General features: G+C 42.3%; 1 protein-coding gene across 1 annotated transcript; it reads left to right on the top strand.

Annotated features, from left to right (window-relative positions):
- The first annotated feature begins 2,434 nt into the window (after positions 1–2,434).
- On the top strand, positions 2,435–6,841 carry LOC110498486 (zinc finger protein with KRAB and SCAN domains 8). Its single transcript, XM_021575128.2, has 3 exons — positions 2,435–2,918; positions 3,331–3,455; positions 5,305–6,841. The coding sequence occupies exons 1-3, from the start codon at positions 2,642–2,644 to the stop codon at positions 6,556–6,558; spliced, it is 1,656 nt and encodes a 551-aa protein (XP_021430803.2). The 5' UTR covers positions 2,435–2,641; the 3' UTR covers positions 6,559–6,841.
- Positions 6,842–12,077: the final 5,236 nt, after the last annotated feature.

Below are 12,077 nucleotides of genomic sequence, written 5' to 3'. Positions count from 1 at the left end.
AGAAAATCTTTGGAGGGAGTTGAAAGTCTGTGTTGCCCAGCAACAGCCCCAAAACATCACTGCTCTAGAGGAGATCTGCATGGAGGAATGGGCCAAAATACCAGCAACAGTGTGTGAAAACCTTGTGAAGACTTACAGAAAACGTTTGACCTCTGTCATTGCCAACAAAGGGTATATAACAAAGTTTTGAGAAACTTTTGTAGGTGACCAAATACTTATTTTCCACCATCATATGCAAATAAATCCATTAAAAATCCTACAATGTGATTTTCAGGATTTTTTTTGTTCTCATTTTGTCTGTCATGGTTGAAGTGTACCTATGATGAAAATTACAGGCCTCTCTCATCTTTTTAAGTGGGAGAACTTGCACAAAAGGTGGTTGACTAAATACTTTTTTGCCACACTGTATTATAGTTATCATGTTTAGTGTCTTAGGGTTAGAGGGTTTTTTGGATTACTAAGTCCCTCAGTTGAGCATCTTTCTCATATGAAACAGACTTATTTTTTAGTGTGCTGGCATACACAAAATATTGTCATTGAAGTGTAACTATATTTCCCCTCTGAATTGGTCTAATCTATTCATAAAAATATACTGTCCCTCTTTTGCATCACACACCCTTCCCCCAAAAAAACATTAGCAGTGGTGAGGTAGACCAGAATTAAGTGGTAGAGACTTACAATATTTGCCTAGTGAAGCCTACCAGAGAAGATTTTGGACTGGCGTGATTTTTTGTGTGCATCCTCCATCCAGAGGAAGCAGATGCTTCGCTGCTCAGGGCTCAACCTGTGTCAGGCTTTGCTCTCTGGAACAGGGAGCCGCTCAAAGGGGTGATCAGTATGGTAGTGTTGCGTGTAGAGGTGGATCAAAGAAAAATTTATATTTGTGGAGTTTGTGACGCCCGCTATTTGGTGAGACCCGGTGGCAATGGTGAGACTGAGAATATCGTCTGTCTTGTTGAGCTTTGACAGAGTTTCTACCTGATAAGGTCAGGTTAGGTTATATTTGCTATTCTATGAGGGCCTATACAGAGGGCCTATACGGAGCCCGCTACGGTTCTTTAGGTGCCAAGGATTCAAACATGTTGCATCAGTGTGTAGAAGGGATATCACACAATGTGAGAAATGTGTAGGAGGGAATAGTCATAAGGAGTGTACAGTTGGGATAGAGAAAGCATTGTATGTCAACTGTGGGGGCGCTCATGCAGCTGGGGATCCGAAGCGCCCTCAAGGACAGGTTGAGATTGCCAGAGTTCGAGTTGGGAGGAAAGTTTCCTATGCTGAGGCAGGGAAGAGAGTAGAGGTGAGTGATTTGACTGGGAGCCCCCTAGTGAGTAGGCCTAAAGGGAGAGATCCAGAGAGTATGAGATTTTGTCAGGTTGGACTTCCTGCTTTTATAGCCATGGTGATCAACCACACTGCACTGATGGAGTAGAAATCACAGAAGATAGATGTGGTAGTTGCAGCAGCAGAGAAATATTTGGGTGTGAGAGACTTTAGTGCAGAAAATGTACAGGGAGTTTTGAGAGAAGGGGTTCCATCCTCCAAGGCTGACGGCCAGATGTTGGATCTCTTAGGGCCAAAGTAGTTTGATGGGGTGGTGTGTTTTTGGGGAGAGTGGGTAGGTGTAGGGTTAGATGGTGGTGCAATTTAGAGGTCCTGAACAGTCATTCTGAAACGTATTTTTTAACTAACTACCAGGAAGTTAGAAAAGACAGGTTGGATGTGTGGGAAGCTTATATTAATGAGCTTGCCTTGACTGCCCTTTGAAACACCTATATCAAGCAACTTGGATGCAGGGAGAAGTGTTGCTGTAAAATCATCTCCGTTTTTTTGTAATACATCTCCCGTTTGGCATGTCTCTCGTGATGCAGTTCACAGCAGCACTGACGGGTGTGTTGACCTGACAACTGCGTTTGAGGTTTGAACGACCCTTTTGTTCCATGCAGGCTGAAGACCTAGCTAGCCCGTAACTAGCTACCCTCAGGCACAGCCAATAGATGAATAGGGTAAACTTTCAATTATATTTGCTGACACCTCACTGTCAAATGTTGGCACCAGTGGAGTAGCTATATAGCAATATAAACCACGCTCCTCTGCAAACACGCCTTCTCTGGTGTTGGTTTCACGGTGGTCCTTATTTAAATTAGATAAGAGAATATCATGTTGTATGAAAATGAGAGTTAAGGTGATGTCATCCCAAGGTGATGTCACCTTAACCCCTTAATAATGAATCCAAGTGTTTGACATGGGGAGGGGACCAGTCATTTATGATAAAACTTTATAAATGTAGAAGCAACAGTGACCTTGATGATTTTCCCATTACTTTTTTTTTTTAACCAAAAAGGTGCAATCCCCCCTCCGAGCTGCGAAAGGCAGCAATAAGCAATACGGCGTCTAGTCTGCTGGAAAGCCACCAACTAATAACATCCTTTCTTTTCAGTGTGTACGGAAGTAAACAATGACCAAGAACAATTTACACATGAGCGTTTTTTCATTGTTATTTGGACATTTATAAATACCATGGAACTCAAAATATGGCTCATTTAACTGCGCAGCATCACATTCCCCATCTATTATTTAATTCGCGTTAGAGACAGGACTTGGTTGTTAGACGTTATCTTGGTATCGCTAGCTGCTAACAATGGCTAACTGTATGGTTTTTCACACTCAAATAGCCTCCATCATGGAGGTGCTAGCAAATACAGCCGTGGCAGAGATCTGTAAACTCGTAGATGACGACTATGCAGTGTTTCGTTTGGAAATAACTCAAAGCCAGAAAGAAAACAGAGGATTGCGGAGGAAACTACTGGAAATGAAGGTGTCACGGGAGCGCGCAGATAGAACAATGCGAGAGCGCGTCCTCACCAGTCGTCCCAGTAGTGTCAAGATCCTCGACCGATACAGAGGAATGGCAAGAGGTACATTTTGTATGAGGCTGCGGAGCAGGTCGCCGTTCATATATAGCTCAGTGCCTGTTGCCCCGTTCCCCTCTGCACGTGTTCAGATGTGTAACCCAGAATTGGGTCTTGGTCAGTTTTTGGATAGAATGCAATAATTCTCCTGATTACTTGACTACCTTGCGCAAAAACACAATATCATATTGTAACCAGATCCTTTATTTACTGTATTTCTTATTATTTACTAATTGAAAACAATGTGATGCATGGAACATAATCGGCCTACATCAATCAATTAATAGTATATCAAGTAGTTATGAGAAGTGTTACCTTGCCAATTCTAAACAGCATCAATAGTGTACAATATACCGTTGAACATTAGCAGTAGCTAACCGAACCACCTCTTTTCCTCCAATCAATCTCTCGAGTGAAGGACATCTCACTGGAGGCCACAGGAACTTTGTGAAGCCAGCAGGGCACAATACATGGAGAGATGACCAACCAATCACTGTTGATGAGGGGTGTGGAACCTCAAACCAGCATGTTATCATGATAGAGGTTAGTGTAACAGTGTTGCATTGAAAATTACAATTACTTTGTAACTCAAATGTGGCCTGTCTATCTTAGCCTAGGCCACTCTGACATTGTTCATCCATATATTCTTATTCCGTTCCTTACTTAGATTTGTGTGAATTGGGTATTTGTTGTGGAATTGTTAGATATTGCTGAACTGTCGGAACTAGAAGCACAACCATGTGTATGTGACCAATCAAATTTGATAGATTGATCTGTCCTTGCTAGGTGCCCCGCTAACGCCTTCTCTGGGTTGGTATTATGCCTATTATCTCAACACCTTCCTTTTCATATAGAATTAGCTTGAGCACTTCATACCATTTTAATACCACAGTGAATATACCTATTTACATTATCAACACTTTTTCCCTTTCTTGCCCTAGTTTGGCGCAGTGGTAGCATATTGGGCAATTCTGGAAGGTTGAGCACCTCTGGGAGCCTCAGGGCCTCTCCTTCCTCTTCCACGTCCTCTTGACATTGTGGAGGCACGGTCGGCAGAGAACTGCCCTGGTGGGGTCTTCCCCATCTCCTCATTATGTGTCCTGCCCACACCATCCAGAGGATATTCACATTTTTCCCATGTAGACCTGCACAAGTCTGGTTCATCCTTGGGAGCAATTTACAAACGCTTGAAGGTACCACGTTCATCTGTACAAACAATAGTATGCAAGTATAAACACCATGGGACCACGCAGCCGTCATACTGCTCTGGAAGGAGACGCATTCTGTCCCCTAGAGATGAATGTACTTTGGTACGAAAAGTGCAAATCAATCCCAGAACAACAGCAAAGGACCTTGTGAAGATGCTGGAGGAAACGGGTACAAAAGTATCTATATCCACAGTAAAACGAGTCCTATATCCACATAACCTGAAGGCCGCTCAGCAAGGAAGAAGCCACTGCTCCAAAACCACCATAAAAAAGCCAGACTACGGTTTGCAGCTGTACATGGGGACAAAGATCATACTTTTTGGAGAAATGTCCTCTGGTCTGATGAAACAAAAATAGAACTGTTTGACCATAATGACCATCGTTATGTTTGGAGGAAAAAGGGGGAGGGGGGTCTTCCAAATGGACAATGACCCCAAGCATACTTCCAAAGTTGTGGCAAAATGGCTTAAGGACAACAAAGTCAAGGTATTGGAGTGGCCATCACAAAGCCCTGACCTCAATCCTATAGAAAATTTGTGGGCAGAACTGAAAAAGCGTGTGCGAGCAAGGAGGCCTACAAACCTGACTCAGTTACACCAGCTCTGTCAGGAGGAATGTGCCAAAATTCACCCAACTTATTGTGGGAAGCTTGTGGAAGGCTAGCCGAAACGTTTGACCCAAGTTAAACAATTTAAAGGCAATGCTACCAAATACTAATTGAGTATATGTAAACTTCTGACCCACTGGGAATGTGATGAAATAAATAAAAGCTGAAATCATTCTCTACTTTTAATCTGACATTTCACATTCTTAAAATAAAGAGGTGATCCTAACTGACCTAAGACAGGTAATTTTTACTAGTATTAAATGTCAGAATTTGTGAAAAACTGAGTTTAAATGTATTTGGCTAAGGTGTATGTAAACTTCTGACTTCAACTGTATATGTGAATAACTCACATCAGAGTGTTTAAATAAGTTCCGATCATAATCCTTTACTCGGGTGTTACACGTTGCAGGTCACGACATCCTAATCAGACACTCATAATGCACCTGTTTATCTATCCTAGATATGTGTCCCACTAGCGCCATCTCTGGGTTGGTATTATGACTATTATCTCAACACCTACGACATTGTTATCCAATTCAACTCATGTACCGGTAATAACCTCCTCTCTTCTTGTCAGTCTGCAGATGGAGAGGCTGCAGGTACTGGAGGATCGTGTCTGGTCAAGCAGGAGAGGACTGAAGGAGACGACCCACAACACAGCAGAGAAATCCAGACTGTAGACACGGGGGACCATTCCACCACCGCTATGCCCCAGCCCAGGACCAGACGCAGCATCACGGAAGTCAGTGGAATGCCGAACGCCGTCCTCAAGTCCGAGACAGACAAAGAGACTTTAACTGTAACCAAAAGGCTTTTACACACAGGATCTGACCACAGGTCAGACCCAGAGAGACTGAGGCTGGGGCCACTGGGCTGTCCTGCTGTTCCTGGCTCAGAGTACTTACCATTATTTCGTCAGAGCCAGATGACGGATCATTCCTGTGGAGATGGTGATCGTGACGCGTTAGACACAAGCAGTGATGATCCGTCTTGTTCTTACTCTACAGAGCTGGACCCTGGCAACATGCCCTTGGGTTTAGAGACACAGACTGATATGTCTAGAGGGGACTGGAACCGGTACAGTAGTAGTGTATACTTTGAAGGGTGCCTAGATAAGAAAGGGGAGGGTCTGGTCGTAGATGAAGTGAAAGTGGAGGGCGACACTCCTCCCACACGGAATGGAGATCGTCACCTTGGAGACGGACACTCACAGGGCAGAGATTTCTTAGATTACAGGGAAAGCTTAGAGACAAATCCAAATGTCACAAACCACTGCACTTTACACGCATTCAGGGATGGCGACCCAGTGTCCACGTCGATGGGACCTTCCGTCCCACACGGCTCAAATGACAGGGCTAGAGCCCAGGCTCAGGGAGGGGAAGCCACATCAGGCAATAGTAAAGATAAACGGTTCCTCTGCATGTTCTGTAATAAAGGCTTCAGCTGCCTCCAGAAGGTGGAGATCCACCAGAGAGTCCACACAGGGGAGAAACCCTTCAGCTGTACCCAGTGTCAGATGCGTTTTGCCCAGACTGGTGACCTAAAAAGGCACCAGAGGGTCCACACGGGGGAGAAACCATTCGGCTGCCACCTGTGCCGGGCTAGTTTCTCCCACTCCTCCAGCCTGAAAAGGCACCAGAGGGTCCACACAGGGGAGAAACACTACAGTTGCCCCCAGTGTGAGAAGAGGTTCTCCCACCAGCACCATTTGAAGATGCACCTGAAGGTCCACACGGGAGCGAGGTCGTTTGCCTGTACGCACTGCGGGAAAAATTTCTCAGAGAGGAGCTACCTCAGAATACACCAGCAGAAAAAACATTCCATTCTATAACAGAAAGTAACCATTCTGCTCAAAGTTTAGATCAAACCTTGCATTAAAGACAAAGATTAATTTATTGTTGTCAGCAGAAAAAAAACAGAGGTGCATTTGGTATAACAAGAGTTACAGATTTCAGTGTTGAAAATTCCTGAGTAGAATATTGCATTGAGATAGTGTGATATATAATATATACAGTGCCTTCGGGAAGTATTGAGACGCCTTGACTTTTTCCACATTTTTTTACATTACGGCTTTATTCTAAAATGGATTAAATTAAACAAATCCTCAGCAATCTACACACAACAACCCATAATGCGAAAATAGGTTTTTAGACATTTTTGCAAATGTATTACCAATAAAAAACACCTTATTTGCATACAGTACCAGTCAAGTTTGGACACCTACTAATTCAAGGGTTTTTCTTTATTTTTACTATTTTCTACATTGTAGAATAATAATGAAGACATCAAAACTATGAAATAACACATGGAATCATGTAGTAACCAAAAAAGTGTTAAACAAAGATTCTTCAAAGTAGAGACCCTTTGCCTTGATGACAGCTTTGCACACACTTGGCATTATCTCAACCAGCTTCATCTGGAATGCTTTTCCAACAATCTTGAAAATGTTCCCACATATGCTGAGCACTTGTTGGCTGCGGAGGCAGGGACTGGGAGACTAGTCAGGAAAAATGAACGGAGCAAAGTACAAACAGATCCTTGATGAAAACCTGCTCCAGAGCACTCGGGACCTCAAACTGGGGCGAAGGTGCACCTTCCAATAGGTCAACGACACTATGCACACAGCCAAGACAATGCAGGAGTGGATTCGGGACAAGTCTCAAAATGTCCTTGAGTGGCCCAGCCAGAGCCCGGACTTGAACCCGGTCAAGCATTTCTGGAGAGACCTGAAAATTGCTGTGCATCAATGCTCCCCATCCAACCTGACAGAGCTTGAGAGGATCTGCAGAAAAGAATGGGAGAAACTTCCCAAATACATGTGTGCCATGCTTGTAGTGTCATACCCAGGAAGACTCAAGGCTGTAATTGCTGCCAAAGGTGCATCAAAAAAGTACTGAGTAAAGGGTTTGAATACTTATGTAAATGTGATATTTCAGTTTTGTTTTTGTAATAAATTAGCAAACATTTCTAAACCTGTTTTTGCTTTCTCATTATGGGGTATTGTGTGTAGATATAATTTTTGATTAAGGCTGTAACATAAAAAAAAATGAAAAAAGTTAAGGGGTCTGAAGACTTTCCAAAGGGACTGTAAAGCCTAAAGTTTGTTGCATATTGTGTTTGTACTGTAAGCTCTACAATGTTCACGAATGCCTGTTTCATTACTTCCATTCAACTATTGTTTCGACATTTTTTTATAAGAAAATTAAGGCAATTTATCAAGTACATGCAGATTTTTAGTTCAGACACAATACCCCATGATGTCAAAGTCGAATTATGGTTTTTCAAAATGAAAAGATGAAATGTCTTGAGTAAGTTAGTTTTCAACCCCTTTGTTATGCCAAGCCAAAATAAGTTCAGGAGTTAACATTTGCTTAACAAGTCACATAAGTTGCATGGACTCATTGTGTGCAATAATAGTGTTTAACATGATTTTTGAATTACTACCTTTGTACCGAACACATCTGTCATGTCCCTCAGTCGAGCAGTGAATTTCAAACACAGGTTAAACCACAAAGACCAGGGATGTTTTCCAATGCCTCTGAAAGAAGGGCACCTATTGGTAGCTGGGTTAAATATAAAAAGCAGACATCAAATATCCCTTTCAGCATGGTGAAGTTATTAATTACACTTTAGGTGTATACAATATTCCCAGTCACTACAAAGATACAAGAAGGAAACCGCTCAGGGATTTCACCATGAGGCCAACGGTGACTTTAAAACAGTTATAGAGTTTCATGGCTGTGATAGGAGAAAACTGAGGATGCATCAACAACAACATAGTTACTCCACAATACTAACCTAATTAACAGAGTGAAAAGGAGGAAGCTTGTACAGAATAAAAAATATCCTGAAACATGCACCCTGTTTGCAACAAGGCACTAAAGTAATACTGCAACAATTGTGGCAAAGCAATGTCCTTAATACAAAGTGTTATGTTTGGAGCAAATACAACACATTACTGAGTACCACTCTCCATATTTTCAAGCAAGCATTATGTTATGGGTATGTTTGTAATCGGTAAGGACTGGGGAGTTTTTCAGGATAAAACAAACAGAATGGAGCTAAGCACAGGCAAAATCCTAGAGGAAAACCTGGTTCAGTCTGTTTTCCACCAGACACTTGGATATGACTTGACCTTTCAGCAGGACAATAACCTGTCAGGGGGGAGATAATCGGCATAACACCGGCATAATTATATTTAGATTCCCTATTAATTCAATAGCAACTCTGTGGGCCTAGTCATAAAGATTTAGCATTTTACTTTTAACATAGCAATTAGAACAAACATTTTGTTGGAGGAAAGCTGAATTGAGAATGTCCTTATTTATTGATTATGTTAATAACATGTATTTGTGGATCAACAGAACTGCTGTATTTATGTGGGGAATCTGTAAGTATCCTGTCAAATCTCATGTTGGTGAAGCAAGGTAGGTGAAGCATGGAGTAGGGTATAAAATGTATTTAAACATATCAGCTTCACATGTATTTCTTTAGTGTTATTAGCGTCTTTAGTGTTATTTTTTTTTCTGGGTGAATAAGGTTTGTAAAAAAAATATCCTTGTGGTTGGGGGGGTAATGCCTAAAGTATGGTCAGTATATGTGGTCTCATCTCATTGGGAACAATAGCAAGGTAAGTTTATGATGAAACTTGCATGTGTTTTTGATTAAGTTGATCACATAGTCCTCAGTCACACAATTGTTAATAATGTGATTTTTTTTGTAACAAACATTCTATCACAGGTGCAGTGTCCAGTGGGCTTACTGGCATAGTCTGCACAGATTAGTAGTGACAATGGAATGCAGGGACTCGGAGGAACCTTGAGCCAAAGCGGTTAAACAGCATTGACTATACACACCATAAGGCCATTGACCAATATGCAGAAAAGTGTCCAGAATGTCATCCCCTGCCTCCCACTCCTGCATTCCACTCACAGGAGGAATTGAATAGGAGCTTGAGACACCTGAATCTGCCTGTGGGGAGTCTGCTAAAATTGGACTTAAAGGATTATTTATTTGTGGCTGTGCCATTTTAATGTATTTGAAGAAAATTAGCTGATGGCCTCTCAGTGGCTGGAAGACTGTGGATACTCTGTGGCCCACAGAGGCCCTGTTGTCAGTGTTGAAGAGCCATGGCTGTCAGCAAGCCCTGATGGAGTGCTGAACACCAAGGAGCTGTTTGAGATCAAGTGTCCTGTCATGGGGAAGGGCGGTTTTCTCTGGATGTTGTCTTCAATGGGAAAGCCTGTAATGTGAAGGTGGTGGAGGGCACACCCCAACTGCAACCACATGGGCCACGTGGCTACTACATGCAGATGCAAATTGGTCTGTTTTGCACAGGACTGTGAGAAAGTAAGGTGTTCATCTGGACTCCGTCCCAGCAAGTTGCCATCCCTGTTCCCTATGATGCATAGTTCTGTGCAGAGGCTGTCCGGGGGTTGAAGGCATTCTACTCAACACACATGCTGCCATTTATTGTTGAGGAGCCTCAGGAAGGCAAAATATAGTGACAAAAATATGCAGCTCTGTAGACGTATGTAGTCAGATGTCTCTCCTGTTTTCAGTTACCATTAACAAATTGTTTTTCAATTAAAAAGCCTGACTTAATGCATCAACAGTCTCAGTGTTGTGGAAATTGTTTTTGACTTTGTTTTTAATATTAATGAGTATGTAAAACTAATAATTAAGTCGAGTTGTTATAGAATGAATTGACATTTATTTAACATAACTTTTGAGAACTTTCATTCAGCGTCTTCATGATTGATATCACCACGCAGGTTACACAAGGCAGCACAGATTCTAAGTATTTTGTCCATTTTCGATGAGAGGTTGATTGGCACTGTCTGTGAGATGATTCGAAACCGTTTGAGCCTTTGAATTACGCGTTCCACATGAACCCGCACGTTAGCTATCCGTCGTGTACATGTGGTCTCCTCTTCTGACAGCTGTGCGCCTCTTTTTGTGAAGGCTGGAATTGTTCATTTGACCTTCCTCTCATGTAGCAGATCACGGTTTGTGAAGCCCCGGTCTTGAAGCCCCGGTTCAGAAATCAGTATGGCTTGTTAAACAAGTTCATGGACAAAACCGTACAATAAAACACCATACTGCATGAACGCTCCCAATAATATTTAATAATCATAATAATTAAGTATATATAAAATTAGATTTTTTTTGAGTTGTGAAGGAAATAAATTGTGCTATTATGACTGTGCTTAGATGCAAGAGGGAGACACACAATGAGAGCAGGCAAACTGCTCAAGCGTTTGGCTTAACTGTCACTGATGACTGTCTGACCAACCCTTCTTCATGAATGCATCTAAGCTCTAGTCGGCTGGCCCTCGCTACATATTTGTCGCCAGACCCACTGGCTCCAGGTCATCTACAAGTCCATGCTAAGTAAAGCTCCGCCTTATCTCAGTTCACTGGTCACGATGGCAACACCCACCCGTAGCACGCGCTCCAGCAGGTGTATCTCACTGATCATCCCTAAAGCCAACACCTCATTTGGCCGCCTTTCATTCCAGTTCTCTGCTGCCTGTGACTGGAACGAATTGCAAAAATCGCTGAAGTTGGAGACTTTTATCTCCCTCACCAACTTTAAACATCTGCTATCTGAGCAGCTAACCGATCGCTGCAGCTGTACATAGTCTATCGGTAAATAGCCCACCCAATTTACCTACCTCATCCCCATACTGTTTATATTTATTTACTTTTCTGCTCTTTTGCACACCAGTATCTCTACCTGTACATGACCATCTGATCATTTATCACTCCAGTGTTAATCTGCAAAATTGTAATTATTCGTCTACCTCCTCGTGCCCTTTGCACACAAGTATATAGACTCTTTTTTTTCTTCTTCTCTTTCTACTGTGTTATTGACTTGTTAATTGTTTACTCCATGTGTAACTCTGTGTTGTTGTCTGTTCACACTGCTATGCTTTATCTTGGCCAGGTCGCAGTTGTAAATGAGAACTTGTTCTCAACTAGCCTACCTGGTTAAATAAAGGTGAAAATAAACACAACAATGGAGGATCGTAGCCAAGCCATTTGTCTGGGTAAGGATGCTCCACTTTAGGCTTCTTGTCAAAGAAGTGGTAGGAGCCCACAAAGAGACGTTTTGGAAGTTTCTTTAGGTTCAACGCTTTGAGCCAGAGCCGCAAAGGTGGATGCAGGTCCTATGGGGCTCCACAGGTACATACAGGTCGATGTCGCAGAGATGGTGTTCAAAACATTCTTGTTGTAAAAACGACCTCCTCTTCATCCAATTATTGTAATAGCCTCTTACTGAACACATAATGCTTGTCATGTTGATCGATATTAGGATTTTGTGCGGTTCTGTCATTGTAAAACTAT

The sequence above is a fragment of the Oncorhynchus mykiss genome, chromosome 19, assembly GCF_013265735.2.
Source record: "Oncorhynchus mykiss isolate Arlee chromosome 19, USDA_OmykA_1.1, whole genome shotgun sequence".
NCBI classification, from domain to species: Eukaryota; Metazoa; Chordata; class Actinopteri; order Salmoniformes; family Salmonidae; genus Oncorhynchus; species Oncorhynchus mykiss.
Note: the sequence above shows the minus strand (reverse complement) of the source record. Positions and strands in the feature narration are given on the sequence as shown.

What these genes read in the sequence shown, in the direction of transcription:
- LOC110498486 (XM_021575128.2), top strand. Translation starts at nt 2,642, where the DNA reads ATGGCTAACTGTATGGTTTTTCACACTCAAATAGCCTCCATCATGGAG. An exon ending in ATACAGAGGAATGGCAAGAG is followed by an intron (nt 2,919 to 3,330) that starts GTACATTTTGTA and finishes TCTCGAGTGAAG; the next exon opens with GACATCTCACTGGAGGCCAC. An exon ending in AGCATGTTATCATGATAGAG is followed by an intron (nt 3,456 to 5,304) that starts GTTAGTGTAACA and finishes TCTTCTTGTCAG; the next exon opens with TCTGCAGATGGAGAGGCTGC.